We start from the raw sequence: 23,641 nt of genomic DNA, 5'->3' as shown, positions 1-23,641 counted from the left end.
TTTCAGTGTAAGAGATTTACTTCTCTCCCCCTTAAAGCAAGAAATATCCCACAGATTCACATACATAGTGCCTCTTCTTAAATAAATTAAAAATAAAATGCTGTCCAGTCTATAAAATTATAAATATTTCTAGTCCATTTTACAGAATGTTAAAATGCTAGAAACTGTATTATCAAGAAATAAACACATGGCACTGCAAACTCGCTTGAAGGAAGAGAAAGTTATCACACTGGCCTATGGCGACGCCTGGGATTATCTTATAGCTCTTAGCATTAGAAAAAGTAAACTGAATCAGGAAAAAAAGCAAAAGAGAAACAAGAAATTTTACAAAATTACAACTATGACCTAAAAGAGTGTAATGAAATGTCTGCATTCAGTTCAGTAACTAAATCATTTCTGGAATGAACACTGGACAAGATGAGAAGAGTGCTGCTCCCAGTCCTCAGGTCGCAGTCCTAGGGAACGTGGGAGGAACTGACCCATCTCCTAAGGAAAGACCTACTCCGAAACACAGCGACTGTTCAAGAACCACATCCCAAGATTCCAGGTTGGCAGATTTTAACAGAGTGAAACTCAACTGAAAGTCATAATCCTAGGGATGCCAATTATTTTTTTACCGATGTGAAGCAAGGAAACATGATTGCAAAGTACAATACGCACTGGCAGCTAGAATGAGAAATTATCAACAACTGAAGTAGCAGCATGTTCGCCAACTGCAGAGTGATGGGTCATCCAGAAGTAAGGCAGTTCTAGTTCTGTCTGTGGCCTGTTCCATTGCTGTTCTCGCACAGTGCTTCCTTCCTCTCAGGCGCGATGGCCGCTGGATGGCGCTGTGGTCAGCGTGGACAGGAGAAAACAGGCTGCGTCGAGTGGCTGGAGAAGCGTGCTCCCAAGGTGATGCTTAGAGTATTTCCAAATCTACATGCCGAACTTCAGGATTTCGTTTCTGGAAAGAAAACCACCACTGTATTAGTAGGAAACAAAACCTGTTTCTCTTTATGCCTTTGGATCCTAAGAGCCACTGAAGATATCTGGTCAAATTAATTCACTATAGCTTGATAGGCAAGAGCACTCTCCGCGCAAGAAGCAAGGATCGGTAAGGGAACACAGACACACTCCAGGTGGTACGGTACGTGGTTACACCTCCCTGGCTGGGCGCATATGTTCATTAATACAAAGACACATTAAGGATTTAGAGTATACACTGCAACTCAAAAACAAAAATGTGGGCCAGTGTGGAGATGCAGCAAATTACTCCCTTTGCGGTGCCGGCATCCCATATGGGTGTTGGGTCAAGTCCCAGCTGCTCCCATTTTGATCTCATTCCCTGCTATGGGCATGGGAAAGCAGTGGAAGGGTGCCTGCACCCACGTGGGAGACCCAGCAGAAGCTCCGGGCTCCCAGCTTCAGAAAAGCTCAGCTTTGGTCACTGCAACCATTTCGGAAGTGAACCAACAGATAAGAGATCTCTCTGTCTCCCCCTCTCTCTCGATAGCTGATTATCAAGTAAAATAATTTAAAAAACCAAAATAATAAATGATCTATCATATATACCTGTTGTGAGTCAGAAAATGGAAACAAGCCTTATTTGCCTTCAATGACCTTACTATGTCTAGTGAGGATTTACAGATAATTAAGCAGTGCAATTATTATATTATGGGGAAGCTAAAGATTTTGCTATTACTTAGTACACAAAGAAAGCACCCAATGCAATTTGAGAGATATTATAAAAACACAATATGAGGATGAAGGACAGAAAAGTCTATGCCTATAAAACGTAGGCCAGCTCTGTGGTGTGATGGGTTAAGCCACTGCCTGCAGTGCTGGCGTACCACTTAGGTGTGGGTTTGAGACCTGGCTGCTCCACATGTAGCTTCCTGCCGATGTGCCTGAGAAAGCACACGGTTTAGAATAACCAACCTGTTTTACACCTAGCTCCCGATTTGATGTTCCTACTAAAGTATAATGAATAAAAGATTGAGTTAATTATTTCCCTCGCCAAGGAGAAGATCAAGGTTTATGCTTTCTCGGGTTGCCCTCTACAGAAGTACCTGCAGGCTCCTACTGTGTACCTCCCAGTGTGTCTGCTGAGGCCTACGAGCTTTTCTGGAGGACTTGCAGGTCAAAAACATTTCCAAAGGAGCTCTAATATATTAACTTTCTGCTCAGCTGGCATTTTTTCAAAGGACACAAAAGTAATGGAGAATAAAACTCGGGGCACCTTTGCAGAGGTCAAGGCAAAGGGAAGCAAACTGCACCAGTTGCCACTGGCTCCTTTACTGCCACACACTCAACAGGTAAAGGAAACAAATAAAACTAGTTTTACTTTAAAACATCTGTTTTTGAACTAATGAAATTATCAATTTTATCAATCCTCAACTTGGGCATACTTGTAAGATGCAGGACAAAATGAGAAGTTATATATAAAGCACTTCCATATTATACTGAAGAATGAAGTCACCCAAAATGCTTTTGTTTGTTTGAATTTACAAGAATAAGAATATCACTTGAAAGATCTGTGTAAGTCAGTGAACCAATGTTTTTCAAGATATCAGTTCATGATGTCGTAAAATCATGTCTGGGTAAAAACAGTCAAAATAGGATTCAAAGACAGACTATGGACTTTATTTTTTATTGGAAAGTCAATTATACAGAGAGGAGGAGAGATAGAGAGGAAGATCTTCCATCCAATGATTCACTCCCCAAGTGACCACAATGGCCGCAGCTGAACCAACCCGAAGCCAGGAGCCTCTTCCAGGTCTCCCACATTTGTGCAGGGTCCCAAGGTTTTGCGTCATCCTCAACTACTTTCCCAGGCCACAAGCACGGAGCTGGATGGGAAGTGGAGCCACTGGGATTAAAACCAGTGCCCATGGGGGATACAAGCACGTGCAAGGCAAGGACTTGAGCTGGTAGGCTACTGCACCGGGCCCCAGACTAAAGTAGAGGATTAACTGACCCAGATGGAGGTCTGGCCTCTGTCCTCTGTTACTGTGATGTGACTTCTAGAATGGGCTCCAGGGAGGCTATGTCTCTTAGTGCACTGGCCTCTGGTCTAACAGTGGGATATGTGGTGGGGTCTTGCTCTGTCTCTCGAGGGGCTGGGGATGACAAGTCATTCACTCATCAAGTCAGTCACGGAGAACTAATAGAATCTCTGGCTATTAGTGCTGTATTAGTACTGCTTCCTGTCCCAGTTGCTCCACTTCTGATCCACCACCCTGGTGGTGCCCAGGTCGTCCTGCACCCACAGGGGAGACCAGGAGGAAGCGCCTGGCTTCGGGCTGGCCCAGCTGCGGCCACTCTGATCATCTAGGGGGAAACGGGTAGATGAATTTCTCTGTATTCTCTCTGAACTGACAGAGAAAGATCTTTCTCTCCATGTTTCTCTCTGTGGCTCTTTCCAATTAGAAAAAAAAAAAAAAATCTTAAAAAAAAAAAAGGGAAAGATTAAGAATGAAAAGAATAACCAGACCAAAATATCTAAGAAATGGTCATCTACAATTGTCAGATAAATCGTAAAGCACAGGAATGCCTAGCTTCCATTTTGTTTCTCATTTCAATTTTAAACAAAATTAAAGAAATGTCAACACCAACTGAAGAGGAGCCCCCTTAACAAATTACACGTTAAAGATCATTTTCAAGTTTGTACGTAAAGGAAACAAACTCAATGTTAATAAATGACAGTTGAAGGATATTGAGATGTTTTTAAGAACAATTTCATCAGGCAATATTTAAGTAACATAACCAACAGGTTTCAATAATCTCAACTAAATAGAAAAACAATGTTAACTAATGCCAAGCGGACTGAATACAAGACATGCATGTATTTTTCTAGTTAAATTCTGCTTTTCTAACTTCTGACCAGAGTGCAGTTTCCATTCTTTCTGTAGAAACTTTCAAAATCCTGATTACCAAAATATAACCTTTTTTCTTATGCCTTCTGACAAATTTATAACCTGCAAAAAATCCATCTGAAAATTTAGTATAAAGAACTCTGTGGTGGCTCTGGAATTTCCCATACATTTTAACCGACATTCTATCAGAGATTTTTGACTATTTTAGAAATTAAACAAGACAGTACAGAGCAGTTAAGCATAGAATGAAGAACTGAATAGTGGATCAGATCACAATTCCTGTCATCCAATTTCTCCAACCCAATTATGTTCCTGGCCCTCCGTGGAATTCCTGAGGGGACAGTACACAGGCCATACACTCAGAACAGTGTCTGATACCAAGTCCTCAAAACATGGCTGCCACTGTCATTAACGTTCCTTCTATGAGTACATCTTACTTTTAGTTCCTTCTCAAGTCGATCAACTTCAGCTCCTAAGGTATCAATAATATTTTCTCCATGCTTAAGCATAAATGTCTCTAGTTCTTCTGGAGTTTTTACTTCTTGAATTTCCTATGTAGGAAAGAAAAGAAGAAAACAAATTATTTTTTCTCACAGAAAATATATTTTAAAGTTATTTGTGTAAAGATTTATTAATTTATGCATGTAATTTATTTGAAGAGCAAAGTAACAGAGAGAGAGAAATCTTCCATCTGCTGGTTGACGGCACAAATGGCCACAGCAGTCAGGGATGGGTGAGGTTAAAGCCAGAAACCACAACTCTACCCTGGTCTCTCACCTAGGCAGCAGACAAATACCAAGTTCATTGGCAGGAAGCTAGATTAGAAGCAGAGCAGCTGGGATAAACAAGAAAAATAGATGTCTGTACTCTCTCTTTTCTATCACGTTGCCTTTCAAACAATTAAATAAATCTTTTGAAAAAGAAATGTATACAGTACTAACTGTATCTAAACTAACTTTTGTTTTTAAGATTTATTTGTTTTTATTGCAAAGTTCGATACACAGAGAGGAAGATTTTCCATCTGTTGATTCACTCCAAGTGGCTGGAGCTGCAACAATCCAAAGACAGGATTCCGGAGCTTCTTCTGGGTCTCCCACGCGGGTGCAGGGTCCCAAGGCTCTGGGCAGTCCTTAACTGCTTTTCCAGGCCACAAGAAAGGAGCTGGATGGGAAGCGGAGCAGACAGGATTAGAACCGGCACCCATATGGGATACTGGTGCATACAAGGTGAGGATTTAGCTACTAGGCTACTGTGCTGGGCTGTGTACCCATTTTTTGAAATATTTATTCAATTCAAGTGTCCTGATTTATTTGAAAATTGCTGTAGATGGTATTGTACTGTATACATTTCCTTTTTATTTATTTATTTGAAACGCAGAGTGAAAGAAAGAAAGAGAAGGAGATAGAGTAACAGGGAGGGAGGAACAGAGGGACAGAAGGAACCTTGCAACCACTGGTTTACTTCTGAGATACATGCAACAATGATCCATGTCATGTCAATGGCATAAGATTTTACCACTCCGCTCAGAACAGCAACTTAAAACTTAAAAAAAAAAAAAAAAAGGACTTATTTATTTTTAATGCAAAGCCAGATGTACAGAAAGAAGGAGATACAGAAAAAGAGAAAGATCTTCCGTCCACTGGTTCACTCTCTAAAGTGACCAACAATGGCTGGAACCAAGCTGATCCAAAGGCAGAGCCAGGAGCATCCTCCAGGTCTCGACACAGGTGTAGGATCGCAAGGCTTTGGGCCATCCTCTATGACTTCCCAGGCCACAAGCAGTGAGCTGGATGGGAAGTAGAGCAGCCAGGACACAAACTGGTACCCATATGGGATCCTGGCACATGCAAGGTGAGGATTTGGCCACTAGGCCATAACATCAGGCCCCCAAACTATTTCTTTCATTCATTTTCCATTTAGTATTTTCAGTTCACAGTTGACAGTGAAAAGATATAAGCTTAGAGAGTGAAAATGTGGATGGAGGGCAGTCCCATTGGTTCTTGATGAAAATGTACTGATCCCGATTCCATATATAGGGCTCTGCAACTTGACACAAGTTATCCAGTTTCCCCATGTCACATTTTGCCTACATATTAAAATGAAAATGTTATTTCTTTACTTCACAGGGGAATTAACAAAAAATCAGATGAAACAGATAAAATGCCTGGCACATAGGAAGCGTTAACAGTTCAATAGTAATTTTGCCTTTCTGCTGTCCCCTCAACCCACTCTCAAATTTTGGAACCTACAAAACAGACAGTTGAAGTTACGTCAAAGACCTGTAAGATACAAGGTTTATTACCCAAAGAGTCATTTTCTAATCTTTGGCCACAGAAGAAAATGATAAATATATAAACTCACTTGCAGCATTTGGTCAAAGTCTTGTTTTTCCAAATAGGATCTTGTAACAACTCGTCCATCAAAATCTACTTCTGCCTTAAATCTGACTTTCCCTAATCCCAGATCGGTGGCTTTAACGTCATGAATGGCCCTGCAATCAAAAACAACACACACCAGTTGACGTAGACGCATGCTGACGGCACGCAGCGCGGACAGTCGTCCTCCTGCGGGTGATGAAGATGAAGCATGACGGTTTCACAGGATCACCAACTGCCTGTCACGGTTCATGATATACCTAGCATCTCTTACCCTGACGGTAGACCAAAGCTGCAAACCCTGATAAATATGCTTTTTGGTCATTTGCAGGTAAGTTATATACTTGTACATTTAAAAAAAAAATCGTTACCTCTAAACTGGTTTCCTAAAATGTTATCATGTTAGCTCACAGTTTTCCCTGTATCTATTTATCAGTTTCTTAAACATTACAAATTTGTTTTATTGGTAACAGAACTTCAAAATATGTGAGTTGTTTTATATTCACTAGCTTCTTTAAAAGTATTCATACAGCTCTGTGAAGTGTCCTATTAGGATGCAGTAGCAATAACCACCTCAGGTGTGCTACTATGTTAGGAATGATGCACTAACACAGACAGAAAGGGTCCACTTGAAGAGCCTAATCCAGTGTCATCTAAAAGACAGCCATTTAGGGCCCAGCACGATAGCGTAGCAGTTAAAGTCCTCGCCTTGAGCACACTGGGATTCCATATGGGCACCAGTTTGTATCCTTGGCAGCTCCACCTCCCATCCAGCTCCCTGCCTGTGGTCTGGGAATGCAGTCGAGGACGGCCCAAAGCTTTGGACCCTGCATACGCATGGGAGACCTGGAGGAAAGTTTCTGGTTCCTGGCTTCGGATTGGCTCAGCTCCAGCCGTTGTGGCCACTTGGGGAGTGAACCATGGGAGGGAAGTTCTTCCTCTCTGACTCTAGTCCTCTCTGTATGTCTGTCTTTCAAATAAAAATAAGTAAATCTTAAAAAAAAAAAAAAAAAAAAGACAGCCATTTAGTGAACAGCATTCACAGATTCGACAGGCTGACCTCTTTGGATTCCAAACAGTTCCACAGGGACACCGATCACTGGCAGCCTAGCCAGTCCCCAGAGAGCAGGCGGCCTTGTACTATGGTTTTCCTCCCAAGAACACAGATGCTTTTCCAGCCTGCTTTAGCCCCCAACCTCAATCTTCCCCAGAAAGCTGCTGAAAAGTCCTCCGCTTTCAATGGTGATTATATCACCTTGTCATTACAGGATATGAAAGAACTAAGGAAGCATTCTGAAACCCAAAGACAACAGAGATCCACAGGGGGAAAGTGTGAAACTGCAAGAATTCTTAACACATTCAGCCCTAATATCTCAATCAGCTAAGTCCAAAATCCTTTTCCCAAATAAATGATCTCTAGTTTTTAAAAAGATTCATTGCCAGAGTCCAGCTCCAGCCGGGTTCGGAGCTCGTGAAGGGTGCTTGGAGTTGGCGACAAAGAAAGACACAGACACAGACACTTGGTGTGTTCTCACCACAGCTCAAGAAAAAGCTGTCCTTTTTATTTTCTCAAAACCCCTCTCAAGCTTCTACACAAGCAACTAATTGTTCTATTTTTTACTTCAAGACTAAGGGGGCATGTACAGACATTTGGTCACTCCGTCTGCACTTCAAGGCTAAGCAGGTGCCCCTAAAGATAATTCTGCAAAATACTGTATTCATATTCTTCAAAGCAAGCTATTATTCATTCTTCAACAGTAGCCATGGAGCAACAGCCAGGACTCCAAGGCCAAGGCACATGCGATTACCTGCTAATCAGTATTACATTCCCACCACATTTCTACTTCTACAATTTACCCATCATTTAATGGGAAAATAGGTTACAAGGGAAAAAACCTAAAATCTAAAACAGAAACTTGAAATGTTAAATCTCCCTATAGCTATAGACTCCTACAACCCCATAAACAATAAAGCAATAATCAAAAGCATTTTTCTTTAATAAAAGCATCCTTAATTCCTCTAGCTAAAAATTATAAAAGCAGCTAAAACAGTTACATTTTCTATGTTCCAAAAAACTGCAAAGACAGGCTAGCCTTTGAGATAACAATGACTATATTTATTGCCATAGCAGTTTCAGCTCTCACTCCCATCACTTCCATTACTTTGTAAAATTCTTATTAAGCCATTTCCCAGAAGACATGCTATATGTCTGGGTCCAATTTCGGGGCAATGGGTAGGTACAGAATAAGGTGTCCAGAAATGGCATGGGCTTAATTTTGCTCTTGTGTGTAAATTGTCAAAGGCCCACTCACCAAGACATTAACTCACCAAGACATTAACTCACCAAGACATTAATTATCAGTGACATTACTCTCAAGCTCACATTGGTGACAAAAGCCATCCCACAGGAGCAAACAACAATGCCTCAATAGATTACAGAATTCTTAGTGGGGTGCTTGAGTGTCCATGCAAACGGGGTGAAACAGCATCAAGGTGGTCAGTGAGAAATCCGCTGGGCCCTGCCAAACAGCTGGAAGCTCTCCCGGGCCCTGCCAAGCAGGGAAGCTGTTCTCTTCACACCTTTGTGCCATCCATATCTATTGCACGGACCCTAGCAATTCATCTTTATTGAAAAGACGGATCAGATTTATGAAGAGAAGAAGAGACGGAGAGGAAGATCTTTCATCTGTTGATTCACTCCCCAAGTGGCCACAACGGCCCGAGCTGAGCCAATCCAAAGAGAGGGGCCAGGAGCCTATTCCAGGTCTCCCACGTAGGTGCAGGGGTCCCAAGGCTTTGTGCCATCCTTGAGTGCTTTTGCAGGCCACAAGCAGGGACCTGGAAGGGAACTGTGGCCACAGAGACGCAAAGTGGCATCCATATGGGACCCTAGCAAGTGCAAGCACTTTAGCTGCTAGGCCACCGTGCTGGGCCTGAGATTTCAGTCTTGTTCACACTGAATTCCTTTTGCTATATTAGTTTGAGTGCTTTGATAAAGCTTTCAATGGGGCCTGATACTGTGGTATAGTAGACTAAGCCTCTGTTGTGGCGCTGGAATCCCTTATGAGTGCTGGATTGTGTCCCAGCTGTTCCACTTCTTAGTCATTTCCATGCTTGTGGCCTGGGAAGCAGCAGAGCATGGCCCAAGGCCTTAGGACTCTGCACCCTCAGGGGAGATCAGGAAGAAGCTCCTGGCTTCAGATGGGCTCAGCTCTGGACATTGCAGCCATTTGGGGAGTGAACCAGCAGATGGAAGATTTTTCTTTCTGTCTCTCCTCTCTGTAACTCTTTCAAATAAAGCAATCAAATAAATCTTTAAAAAAAGAAAGCCTGTCATGCTGGGGAGATACAGGTGGCAAGAAACTAAATCCTGCCAACAACTATAACGGAAGATGATCCGAGAACTTGGGTCTATGTGGAGGTCAGGATGGAGGTCTCAGCTCCTGGCTTCAGCTTGGTCCACACCTGGCTGGTATGCACATCTGAGGAGTGAACCATAGGATGGAGATCTTTCTCCTTTTTAAAATTAAAAACAAACAAACAAAAAAACACAAAAAACCAGAGGACACATAAGCCATGTATGCACTGACTCACAGAAGCTATCAGATTATTTAAACCCCAACACTTGAGGCTGTTTGGTCAAGCATGAATAGTTAGCTAATGTGACACTTTAAAAGCTGTATGAATTTTTTGGATTGTTATCATTTAGTTTTCTCAAAAATTTAATACAAAGATCCTTACTTTCCAGAAAATTTCAAATTTGTCACAATTTCTGAGATTATAATTTTCAGATTTCAATTATATGTAAAACTATAAACATATATGTACCACACAACCAACCAAAATACATTAAGAAAAAAAAGGAAAAAAGGGGGAAAAACTGATAGAAATGAAAGGAAAACCAGACAATTCAACAAAATTTATCTGAAGATATTAGTAACCGACTTTGAATAACTGATAAACCAATGGGATCAGAAGATAAACAGGAAATTTAAAATCTTAAACTACAAAAATTTATTTACTTGTATTAATTGAAAGGCATCTTGCAGAATGAGTTCTCTGCTAAGACTTAATTAGTGACCACAGAGTGGGCTGTGATGGGGCAAGTTATTTCTCATCTTTTGCCTCTTCCAAATGTTTGCTCTTCTGTTTTCTATGATGCACTGAAGCAGCAGGAGGCCCATGTCAGACGCAGCCTGCAGGTCTGGAACTTCTCTAGCTCTAGAGATATGAGCTAAACAAACACCTTTTCTTTATACAATCTTCAGGCTCAGGTATTCTGGTATAACAGGAAGAGACAAACTGAAACACTACTGGACCCTGTGCGGTAACCTAGTGACTAAAGTCCGTGCCTTGTGTGCACTGGGATCCCAAATGGACACCGGTTCAAAACCTAACTACTCCACTTCACTTCCAGCTCCCTGTCTGTGGCCTGGGAAAGCAGCTGAGGATGGCCACGTGGGAGACCTGGAAGATGCTCCTGGCTCCCGGCTTTGGATTGGCTCAACTCTGGCCATTGCGACCACTTGGGGAGTGAACCAGTGGATGGAAGATGTTTCTCTCTGTCTCTCCTTCTCTCTGTATATCTGGCTTTCAATAAAAATAAATAAATCTTTAAAAAAAAATCTTGCTGAAGATTGAAAAACACATATGAAGAAATACTAACAGAAAATGAGGAGTTTAAAGGTTTGTTCTTCCAAGTCATCATGGAACCACACAGCTGCTCGATTTCACTGGAAAGTTCTATCAGAACCACAGTTCTCTGCTTCTCCTAAGACTTTAGTTTGTCCATCTTTCACAATTTTAAAATATAGTTACAAGGAAAATAATTTTGAATAAGCTGAATCAGTCAATTTTCAAAAGAAATATAATGCATCTGTAGCTTGGTAATCAGTTCATCATGAATAAAAATCCTGTAAAATTTTACTTGCAATTGCAATATAAATAGTAGCAAGTATAAATGTAGGGATTCCACATGAAGGAGTTAACCACTTTGCAAACTTCAAAAGGCTAGGAATGCAAATTGCCCTCTGAAAGTATTTACAAATCAAGCACTTTTGTTTCTAATACACTTTGTAAGCCATAAAAGCGTCAGTGAAACAAGGCTGACCTTACTGAAGGGTCGTTCTCCAATAGCTCAGTAAGCCGCTGCACTTGTTCTGGCTGGATGGATCGCCCCAGGAGGGCCTCTGTGTTAGTGTAGATGAGAAATGCTGAGACCACACCTAACAAGGTGCCCACGCCCAAAGAACCCAGGCTGTCATACAGTGGATTGCCTAGACAAAGCACATTTGAAAAAATTACAAATTAGCTTTCATACTTATCCAATATGATGTTACATTTATCAAAACTAGTAGGTAAAGTAGTAGTAAATTCCACATCTAATTCCTTTAGCTACTTCCGTTAGCTTTACCCTACTACAAAGGGAGATGTTAATATCACTTGCTGTGTAATCAGAGTATTACATGAAGAGCACCATATGACCTAGTTACTTAAGACCCATTTTCCCATATCTGACCATTCCATCAATGATAATTCAGAGTTTTTTTAAATAAGAAGCATGATATGTATATTCTTTTGGATATATCAGTAGTGTTTTTCTTACCCCAGACTGACAAAATAATTGTGAAAACAAATGCTTAAAAAAAAGTAAAGCCTTTTTTTGGTTTTATTCCTATTATAGTTTTGAAAGAGAATTAAGCTACAGAAAATGATGAATGATTTTTCCTCATTAAGCCAAAGATGATATGTAGCTAGTATTCCTCTAAAAGGCAAAGGACAGAAGCTAGTTCATCTCATGCCATGGGTGCCTTAAGGTGGCGGCTCTCAAAAGTGGTTCCTTGACCAGCAGCAGCATCACTTGAGAACATAGCAGAAATCAACTGAGTCCAGAAACCCTGGACCTTCAGAGTTCTGGAGATGGGGCTTAGCTGGCTGTATTTCCCTTGGCCCTGGAAGTGATTCTCTCACATCTGCCTTAGGTTATTAGGGATTAATTCTCTCCCAGAACCAACAAACAATGCTAACTTACTATGAACACATATGTAATATTTATATAACACTAATAAGCATTAATAGTAAGTCTTACAGATATGCCCTTTTATTCTAAGAGTGAAGTGTCAGGATTTTGCTTAGCTCTCTGAATAACTGACAAAATATACCAGTGATTTCATCAAAAATCCAAATTTACACACTAGTTTTACTAACATTTAGTCAAAACAGAAAACTAAAAAGTAAACTCGCTGTCTATGCTAAGAAAAACGACCACTTGTAAAGCACAATTAACAAGAAGGTTTATAATTAGAGTTCAAAATCAAATAATCAGGCTTTACAAATCCTTAGTAATTTAAGACATATTTACCTGTTATAGAAGTAAGACCCATGCAAGTGGCTGCTATCATCACACCCAACACTGCAGCCGTGTCCTCCAACAGGATGACATTCGTGCTAGGATCACGACTTTCCATCACTTCATCATTAAGAGAGAAACAAGAAAATTTCTGAAATCTTAAAGCCTGATGCTATCAGGTAACATCTTATCTACTTAAAATCAAACTATATAAATTAACATTAAAAACTGCATGAAGGCATCATGATTTTTAAAATTGTTAAGTATAAATATAATTTCTTGGCTTATGTAGCAATAACATATAATATATAAAGTCAATTTCCCAAGTTCTGCTAACATTTTGGAATATAATAATTCATTTGGTTAGAATTTAAAGTATTTGTGTTCAAGTTGTACTACAGTTCTCTTTTTATATTTTTTTTAATTTGAAAGGCACAAAAAGAGAACTCCTATTCACTTATTCACTCCTCCTGAAATACCCACAACTTCAGCCAACTAGGAACAAGGAACTCAGTACCCTATCTCCCCATGAGCGACAAGGATCCACCTGCTGAAGCTCCACCTGCTGCCGCCTGAAGCCAGGATGTAACCCAGCTACGGCCCCTGGAATGTAGGCATCCTAGGAAGAGCCTCACCACTACATCAAAAACCCACCCCATTTTTAAAATATTATTACTTATTTATCTGAGTACTGGAGAAAAACACAAGAGAGTCCCCATCCACGGCTTACTCTCTAAACTCCCACAGTGGCCACAAGGCAGGAGTTCAATCCAAGCTTCTCACGTGGATATCAGAAACACAATTACCTGAGTCAAGACAGCTGCTGCTTAGGATCTGCGTTAGCAGGAAGCTGCAGCCAGGAGCCAGCTCTCAATAAGAGTGTGTCTTAATTTGTGTCTTAGCCACTAAACTCAACACCCACTCCCACATTTCTGCTTATAAAAGACCCAATGTACACGAGAGCCACATAAGGAAGGGACAGATCCACAATATCTATTAGGAACAAAGCAAGAGTATTAAGTAATTTCAAGGAAATAAAAGAATTAAAATAAATATCTAGTTTCTAAAACACATACCATACTTGTAAAATGACATTCCTTTGGCCCGAGCACTCCTACGAAGTTCATTTACAGCAACAAGAAGTGTAGCTGGAAGAAAGGCATTCACATCAACCAGGAAGAAATTTCATGCCTTCATTTTAAAGATGGCATTTCAAAAGATAAATAAATAAATAAATAGTACAACACTTTTTTGCCAGGGTTAAAAATAAGGGAAAGTCCTCTATTAACTAAATCACCATCATAATATGAATGCCATAATAAACGTAATTTCTCTGGCAACAGCCTCAACTGTCAGGCACCACTCCAGAACAAACATTTTCTGATCCTCTCAAAATTCTAAGGCAGGTGTTATTATTAGATTATACATTACCAAAGATGAAGGGCCCAATAAACATGTACAATTATGATCTGACAATGAAAATACTTTTAAAAACCAAATGAAGGAAACAAAGTGCATGGGAAATGGCAATGTGTTTATGCATACAGCAATAAACTAGGCAGTTTCATGTCAACACTTGTTATTCTCTCTGGGAATATGAGGGCACTTCAAAACATACATGGGAGAATGGAATTCACAGAAGTTCACTGGCATTGGCACAGGTAAAGCTGCTGCCTGCAGTTCAGAGATCCCATACGCCACTGTGCGACCTGGCTCTCTGTCTCTCTCTCTTCCTCTCTCTCTCTCAGTAACCCTGATTTTCAAGTCAAATAAAATAAATATTAAAACAAAAAACTTCAATAAAAGATAAGTTTAAGTTGGTGCAAAAAAAATTTTAATGTATGCATGGTTTTTTCATAACACACATTTCTCAGCTTTTGGAAGACCCTTCATACATGTGGATTTAAAAATTTTCTAATTTCAGCTGGGTCACCCATGGGGTGACAGAAACCCAAACACTTGAGCCATCACCTGCTGCATCCCAGGGTGGACATTAGCAAGAAACTGGAATGGACAGCAAGAGTCAAAACTCAGATCCAGGCACTCCAACGTGAGATGTTAGCATCATAGCCATCATCTTAACGATTGTACCAAACACCTACTTTAAACATTTATTTATTTATGTTTTGTTTGTTTGTTTGAGAGAGAGAAAGAATGAGAGTAAGTAAAAGAGTGTGTGTATGCACGCCCATTCATGGGTTCACTCTCCAAATGCACCCAATGATTCCTGGTTGAGGCTAAGAGCCATGAAAGGCATTCGGGTCTCTTGTGCAGCCGGCAGGAACTTGATTACTTGAACCATCATCACTACTGCCTCCCAGGGTCTGCACAAGCAGTCAGCTGCAGTCACACTCAGGTTTCCAATCCCAGCACTCCAATGTGCAATGTAGGCATCCCAACTAGTCTCCTAACCAGCTGGCCAATGCTTGCCTCTCCATGGACTTCTGAAGTAGCTTCCTATTACTACAGCTGTATATTTCAGAAATGAGCTATTCACATTACAAACACAGTCGCCTTCTGGTGACACTACTAACACCTGACTTTAGAAAGCTCAATACAGTTACACTTGTATACTCTATTTCAAGTGTTCTGAGATGATATGATACCCAAGAACCAACACACATTCCCCTTGCCTCCATCCACTACAGGAACAGTCACCAGTCATTATATAGATTTTATTCCCTTATAGCAGACAACGCTTATAGTTCTGGTCTTACGATTTTCTTTAATCAACAGACTTTAGCAAACTGCAATAATGGACCACTGAATAAATATTATTACACAATAAAGATAAACTTTGACAGTATTTACCTCCTTCAGATACCAACGATCCTGCTAAAATACAATATGCCTAGAAAATAAATATAGCACAAAATGAGTATTTTACTACAGAACTGCTCATGCATGGTTTGTAATATCCAAAACCCAAACATAAATTCCAATCCAAGCTAGATGATTAGGCTCTTGATGAGAAACAATTCTTAAAAGCACAGTAAGATATGAACACAAACATTTCAAAGCTGGAGTGTGCACATCAGATACAGTAAGATCCACATGATACTCAATAAAGTTGTGGGTTGTTGTCTGGGTGCCCAGTGCAAAAAGAATCTTGATTTGAAGGAGAAAAACAGTTATAAACAGTAACCTATTATTTTCTTTTTGGTAACACTACTTTCCTTGTCATCTCAAGATCTGTCAATTAAATGGATGGCAATAGAATCTTTAGTTCAGGTTTTAAAAAGCCCAAATTTTTCAAAACTTTTAGTGAAAATGAAGCCAAGCATCTATAGAATTTTCAGTGTGCCCTTTTGGAACCCCCAAACTTTTCTTTCAAAAAACAAGATTTATTTATTTATCTGAAAGCCAGAGTTGGGGAGGGGCAGAGAAAGATTTTCTACTCATGGGTTCACTTCCCCAATGGCTGCAATTCCAGGTCTGGGCTAAACCCAAACCAGGAGCCAGGAGCTTGCTCTGGGTCTCCCATAAGGGTGCAGGGGCCCAAGTTCTTGGGTCATCTTCCATTGCTCACCCCAGGCCATGGCAGAGAACATTTCACGTGGAGCAGGTAGGACATGAACTGGCACGCTTATGGGATGCTTATGGGATGCCAGCGTCGCAGGTGGCAGCTTTACTAGCTACACCACACTTTCCTGAAGGACAGAGTCCAACACTCTCACAATGCTGGAAAGGAAGCTGGTATCTTCCAAGGCTGTTTTCCCTTAGCACAGAGAAACAGCAGCCGCCTCTCTTGTTCATTCCCAAGGTTTTTCCATTCAGTATGAAACATAATTAACACAGTAGCTAAAAATCCCAACAACTCTTCTCAATCCTTGCATCTCCCTCTCAAAAGTGTTCATTTATTTATTTTTTTTTAAGATTTATTTTTATTATTTTTTCATTGGAAAGGCGGATATACAGAGAGGAGAGACAGAGAGGAAGATCTTCCGTCCGATGATTCACTCCCCAAGTGAGCGCAACGGGCCGATACTATGCCGATCCGAAGCCAGGAGCCTCTTCCGGGTCTCCCACGCGGGTGCAGGGTCCCAAAGCTTTGGGCCGTCCTCGACTGCTTTCCCAGGCCACAGGCAGGGAGCTGGAAGGGAAGTGGGGCTGCCGGGATTAGAACCGGCGCCCATATGGGATCCTGGGCGTGCAAGGCGAGGACCTTTAACCACTTGCGCCACCGCGCCGGGCCCCAGTTATTTTTTAAAGATTAATTAATTTTTTTTTTTTTTAACATTTTTATTATTTTTTATTGGAAAGGCGGATATACAGAGAGGAGAGACAGAGAGGAAGATCTTCCATCCGATGATTCACTCCCCAAGTGAGCCGCAACGGGCCGATACTATGCCGATCCGAAGCCAGGAGCCTCTTCCGGGTCTCCCACGCGGGTGCAGGGTCCCAAAGCTTTGGGCCGTCCTCAACCGCTTTCCCAGGCCACAGGCAGGGAGCTGGAAGGGAAGCGGGGCTGCCGGGATTAGAACCGGCGCCCATATGGGATCCCGGGCGTGCAAGGCGAGGACTTAACCACTTGCGCCACCGCGCCGGGCCCCAGTTATTTTTTAAAGATTAATTAATTTTTTTTTTTTTTGGAAAGGCAGGTTGACATAGAGGAGAGACAGAGAGATTGTCCATCTGCTGGTTCACTGCCCAAGTGACTGCAACAGCCAGAGCTCAGACAATCTGCCAGGAGCCAGGAGTTTCTTCCGGGTATCCCACACAGGTACAGGGTCCCATCGCTTTGAGCTGTACTCCACTGCTTTCTCAGGCCACAAGCAGGGAGCTGGAAGGGAAGTATATAGCAGCCAGGATACAAACCAGTGCCTATATGGGATCATGGTACATCCAAGGTGAGAATTTTAGCCACTAGGCTACCGAACTGGGACCTCTCAAAAGTATTCAAGACATATTTATCATGTAATGAAGGACGACAGCAAGTCAAGTAAGGATTCCAAAATAGTAACTAATAAACATAAACTGGTTTATAGTGCACTGAATCTACTATTTATTTAGCAAAATATCATGGTCTAACAAAATCCCTTTTAGCAAGGGCTCAATTGGCTGATCCTCTGTCTGCAAGCGCCAGCATACCGTATGGGCACCGGTTCGTGTCCTGGTCACTCCACTTTCCATCCAACTCCCTGCTTGTGGCCTTGTAAGGCAGCGGAGGAAGCTCCAAAACTTTGGGACCCTGCACCCACATGGCACACATGGAAGAAGTTCCTGGCTCCTGGCTTTAGATTGGTTCAGCTCCGGCCATTGTGGTCATTTGGGAAATAAAACAGCAGATGAAAGATCCTTCTGTCTCTCTTCTCTCTGGAAATCTGTCTTTCCAATAAAAATAATTAAATATTTTTTTAAAATCCCATTTAGCTACTAAGATGCATGAGTTTCTAGAAGCTTTATAACTTACACACAGATTAAAAATTCTCTTTTTAAAAATTCTCTCTTTTGCCCCTGTAAAACAATGCTACGAAAGGCTGGTTTAGGCACAGCGGTTTGAGTTGCTGCCTACAATGCCAGCATCCCATATTAGAATGTAAGTTCAAGAAACGACTGCTCATTTCTGATTCTGCTCCCTGCCACTCTCTGTGCCTAGGAAAGCAACAAATGATGGTTCAAGTGCTTGGGCTCCTGCCACCCACACGGGAGGCCCACATGAAGGTGTAGGCTCCTGCCTTCAGCCGGGCTCCGTCCCAGCTGATGTAGCCATCTGGGGAGTCAACTTCTTCTCTGTATCTCCCTTTGTTTTTCAGATTAATCAAGTAATTAATCAACCTCAGAAAAAAACAGATGGATGTTAGGACAATGAAATAGCTGTAAAGCGGTCAAACTAGTTTGGAAGGGAGGACATTTGGTCATTTTAATTACATAAAATGTATTATGGCAAGAAAAATAAACTAGTAAGTAAAAAGCATAGGAAACTAGTCAACACCAAATGTAAATGAGTTAGCTGACTGGCTTTGCTTTACTTACATTTATATGATCAACAGGATAGTTAAAATGATAGCAATTCTGTCCTGTTCTAGCTCCAACCCAAACCCAAACAAAACAGATTCTGAGCACGCTCCTATTCTAACATCAGTTGTTAGATCATTACTAGTCCTTGCACAGAAGGTAAGCACAGCCTGGGGCCTGTGCCCACTAGACCACGCCCTAACTCCACATCTGAACCACCCAGGAAAAGCTGAGCTGAGGTCCACAGTGAGGGCTTCACTGGTGAAAGCAATCGGGTCGTTGAGATTGCTCAGAAAGTTTGATGTGTGTCCCCCAGAATCTAGAAATCACAGAAAACTGTGTCTGAGACGCACTTGAACGATCACTCTACAGACACGTCCGGTACAGCCGCGTCAGCAGAGTACGTGACTATCGGGGAAGAACCTGCATTCCCCCAGGAAGTTAGACATGTCTGTTTTGGCCCTGACATGAAGTCCAAAATCTTTTTTTCTTTTTAAGATGTAGTTATTTCTATTGGAAACTCAGATATACAGAGAGCAGGAGAGACTGAAAGAAAGATCTTTCATGTGTTGATTCACGCCCCAAGTGACTGCAACGGCCGCAGCTGAGCTGATTTGAAGCCAGCAGCCTCTTCCGGGTCTCCCAGCAGGGTGGTGCAGGGTCCCAAGGTTTGGGCTGTCCTCAACTGCTTTCCCAGGCCATAAGCAGGGAGCTAGACGGGAAATAGAGCTGCTGGGACATGAACCAGCAACCATAAAGAATGCTTGCATGTACAAGGCAAGGACTTTAGCTGCTAGGCTACCGCGCTGGGCCCAAAACCCAGAATATTCTGCAGATCAACTGTACAAAAGGTATTCTTGCCAAACTTAGGGCAATGTTAACAGCATCTAGAACAACAGCATGAGCTGAAAGAACTGACAGTGATCAATGTGTGCTTGTCGAGGGGCCAGCATCAGAACAACCACACATGTTAACCTCCAATAAGAAAATCCAAGCCTTAAACAAAGGACAGAGCAATAACACAAAATGGTATCATGCCAGTAAAAAGTTGTACCTTTTATTTCTACCCCAAGCTCAGCCTAGAGGGGGAGAAGCCCCAGGTGGGAGAATACAGAGATAACTCTCCTCCCATTCCTTCCGGAAGGTTCTCTCACTATTACTATACAAGACTGGGTTGTTGTTTCTTTCTCCCCAGCACTGTGGTGTAGCAAGCTAAACCTCCACGTGAGATGCCAGCATCCCAAATGAGCACCATTTGAGTCCCACGGTTCACTACCAATCGGACTCCCTGCTAATGTGATTTGCAAAGCAGCAGCACATGGCTCAAGTCTGTGGGCCTCTGTATTCATGTGGAGACCCAGAAAAACCTCTGGGTTTGGCCTGGCCGAGCCCTGGCCTTGGCAGCCATTTAGGGAGTAAACCAGCAGTTGCAAGATCTTTCTCTCCCTCTCTCCAACTCTTCTAATCTCGCTGTAATTCTGCATTTCCAATAAAAAAAATAAATAAATCATCCCCCCAAAATGCAGCTAGGTGTTTTTAATTATAGATACTAGAATATTCTTATAAGTAAAATGAACTAAGGCACCTCTTAGGTTCTTCAAAAACAACCAAAGAAATTAATAGAACTGCCTAAAATGTTAATAAAGGAGATGAGACTTAAGAATTGCAGAGATCCTCTTATTAAACATCAATGGATCATATGGGTTTAAGTCATATCCAAGCAGGTTGTGTTTTTGTTTTTGTTTTTTTACAAACACAACTACAGAGCAACAACCCTGTGTCACAGTCAAAAAGGTCTATGTTATTCTTGTTCTTTAACAACAAAATGACAAGGGACTCTGCTGTACTCAATCACGAGGTCACGTTACTTCAAAACAGAAAAAAAAATTACCCATAGAAGAGATTCTATTGGCTGAGGATGAAGCAATCCCATGACTCCATGGTACCAAGATAATCCTGCTCCCATCATGAAAATACCAACACCACTAATTAGTGAAGAAATGTAGCGCATATTTGAAAATCCATACCTGAAAGAGAAAAAAATACATTTTGCAAAAATAAAAATGGTTTTCTTTCAAAATACACAGCTAACAGGCCAATGAAAAAAAAATTCTAAAGATTATGAAAATATTATAGTTTTGTATATTTAAGTTACATATAATTGCCAAATTCTAATCAAAAAAGCAACTTAAAAGTAGGAAAATTTTATAAGATCTTCAAAAACACATAACGTGAATATTATTAAATTCTAGTCTAATTCCCTTTCTAATACTTATTTTGATTTAGTAGTTGCTTTACTATTACGTACTACAAATGCTAGTAAAATTAACCTCTTTTTTAAAATGCATTCAGATGTTTAATGAATGGAATAGCTTAAATTGCCTTATAATGCAGCTTTTAATTGAATATTTTGTTCTTTGTGCAGCCAGTCCACGATTTATATCCCTATAATCTGATACTGGATACTGAATAGTTTAGCATTAATAATTTATTGCACATCTAGGAGAGCCAGGTAATTTTCTTTTTAATATTTATTTTATTTCCATCTGAAAAAGGAGAGTTATACAAAAAGGAGGAGAAACAGAGATCTTCCATCCACTGGTTCATTCCCCAAATGGCTTCAGCTAGGCCCAGCCCTGGCCACTGTCACCATTTGGGGAGTGAACTAGCAGACGGATGAGCTCTCTACTGATCTCTGACTCTGTGTGTGTGTGCCACTCAAAAAAAAAAATTAATGAAATTCTATTAATGAAGCTAGTTGAAAAAATGATACATGTTAAAATTCAAACATTTCACATTTGCTTTTGTCTTAATATTGTCAAACAAAAATAGAAGTAGTGTCCTTACGGGTGTGAAGGGTCTGGTGTCTGTACTGACTTGCTGATGCCCACGGCTAGTAACCCCTACGAGGAAGAACAAAGGTAAACATTAGTGAGATGAAGATCTGGAAAGCACAAGCTGACAACGGCTAAAGGCACTGGGTGGCATCTTCAAGAAGTTCATGGAAAACACATACATTTACAAACTGAAGGACTTGAAAAGTTCTTACAGCAAGATAAACATTCTGATTCCATTTTGTATGTAGCAGTACCCTTGTATACCTGTCCACTGCTTTCTAATATTTATTTAAAAAAATAAAAGAGCTCAAACCATCATTGTTTATAAAGATCAAGAACATGGAAACAACCTGAAAAAAAATATTTGGAAATGGTAAAAGAAAAAAAAAAAAAGCCGTTACACCATAAATTAATAAATTTCCTAACAATTCAGAGGAATGGCAATGGGATGTGGCTTTCTGAACTGACATGGAAAACGTCTTAGACAAAGCATGACGTAGGAGGGGGCAGGAAGGCAGTTAGGATGTGCAGTACTGCACAACCAAAGTGCAGGACAAGGGTGCCAGAACACAGACTTCACTCGCTCAAGTCAAAGCCAGAAGCAATTCTGTTCCCAGGTCTTCTGGGGACACTCAGGAATTTCGCCTGAGTGGACGCTTAAGGACAGAGCCGCTGAGTCATGTGCCGAGATGCATGTCTACAGGGGGACTTGCACCATCAAGGTCTGAGACCTGGCTGCTCTATATCCTCACCAACATTTGCTTTTTAATTTTAACCATCATAAATGGATGTGATGAGACGTATCTTGTTTGAGCATTCTTTTCCTGATACCTTTATCATGTCTTTTTTGACCACCATTCATGTCTCTGCTAGTTCACTCCCTGAGTGGATGCAACAGCTGGAGCTAAGCTGATCCGAAGTCAGGAGCTAAGATCTTCTAGATTCTTTTTCTCTAACCTTCATTTTTAGCTTTTTACAGCTGGGTATACGATCCATCTCAAATCTCTATATGGGGTAAAGTGGGAGTAAGCGTCCTTGACTTTCCATATGAACATCCACATTTTTTTTAGCACTGCTAAAAAAAAAACTTTCTCTCAGGGATTGGTGAGGTAGTGTAGAAAGCTAATCTTTTACCTACAGTGCTGGCATCCCATTTGGGCACTGATTCTAGTCCTGGTTGCTCCACTTGTGATCCAGCCCCCTGCTAACGGCCTAGGAAAGGGGTGCCTTGGGCCCCTGCACCCATGTGGGAGCTCCTAGCTCCCAGCTTTGGTTGTTGAGGAAATTTGGAAAGTGATCCAGAGGATGAAAATCTTTCTTTCAAGTAAAAATAAATAGATACATCTTTAAAACAAATACTTCCTTTCTTCACAGAGCTGCTGCCATGCCTCTGCCAAAGTCAACTGGCCTGTAACTCGGGCCTGCTAGTGACTCCTCTGCTTTGTTCCATCACTATCCGTCCTTCTGCCAATGTCTCACTGCTTCAGTTACTGTACTTTATACTAATACTCAAAGTCCATCAAATTTCTCTTTTTCCAAGCTTACACTGAATATTCCAGGTGCTTTGCACCTCCATCTAAATTTCAGAATTTAGTGTTTCCGTGTTGTTTCAGTTTGTATGAAAAGTCTGTAGAGATGACTGTGATTGAGGTGAATTCTACCATCATGGTCCCTAATTCATGTGAACGGAATCTATGTCTCCATTTCTTCAGACCTTGAGTTTTTCCCGGCAGTATTTATAGTATTCAGTATACAGGTCTTCTGTATCTTTCGAAGATCTATTCTTATATATTCAGTGTTTCCATCAGACTGAATTTACTAAAAATTTCATTCTTCATTTATTTGTTCATTTTCAAATGCAGATTTTTGCACATTAACCTTCTATACCTAATATTTTAAATGTTAAACCAACCTTACCAATCTTGAAATCACTTACTGATTATGATAGATCATCATTTTCATATGTTGCAAGATTGAATTTTATTACATGTTAAGGATTTTTTTTAAAGATTTATTTATTTATTTTTTGCTGGAAAGTCAGATTTACAGACAGAAGGAGACATAGTCCACTGGTTCACTCCCCAAGTGGCCACACGGGCCAAAGCTGAGGCAATCCAAAGCCAGGAGCTAAGAGCTTCTTCCAGGTCTCCCATGTGGGTACAAGGTCCCAATGCTTTGAGCCATCCTCTACTGCTTTCCCAGGCCTCAAGCAGGGAGCTGGATGAAAAGCAGAACAGCGAGGATATGAACCAATGCCCATATGGG

At 41.1% G+C, this 23,641-nt stretch overlaps 1 protein-coding gene across 3 annotated transcripts in view; it reads right to left on the bottom strand.

Moving 5' to 3' along the window:
* The window catches only part of SLC30A9 (solute carrier family 30 member 9), a 55,302-nt gene continuing 31,661 nt past the window's right edge, over positions 1–23,641 (bottom strand). For all 3 annotated transcript variants that reach the window (XM_040965736.1, XM_040965737.1, XM_040965738.1), the window contains 9 exons: positions 21,387–21,442; positions 20,431–20,566; positions 15,393–15,432; positions 13,658–13,729; positions 12,594–12,701; positions 11,343–11,508; positions 6,219–6,348; positions 4,295–4,408; positions 1–946 (listed from right to left, as the gene is read on the bottom strand). In XM_040965736.1, the coding sequence (XP_040821670.1) occupies positions 902–946; positions 4,295–4,408; positions 6,219–6,348; positions 11,343–11,508; positions 12,594–12,701; positions 13,658–13,729; positions 15,393–15,432; positions 20,431–20,566; positions 21,387–21,442 (867 nt within the window). In that variant the 3' untranslated portion in view covers positions 1–901. The remainder of the gene's footprint in view (positions 947–4,294; positions 4,409–6,218; positions 6,349–11,342; positions 11,509–12,593; positions 12,702–13,657; positions 13,730–15,392; positions 15,433–20,430; positions 20,567–21,386; positions 21,443–23,641) is intronic.

This window comes from Ochotona curzoniae, unplaced genomic scaffold (assembly GCF_017591425.1).
Source record: "Ochotona curzoniae isolate NIBS_2020 unplaced genomic scaffold, NIBS_Ocur_1.0 scaffold_4505, whole genome shotgun sequence".
NCBI classification, from domain to species: domain Eukaryota; kingdom Metazoa; phylum Chordata; class Mammalia; order Lagomorpha; family Ochotonidae; genus Ochotona; species Ochotona curzoniae.
Note: the sequence above shows the minus strand (reverse complement) of the source record. Positions and strands in the feature narration are given on the sequence as shown.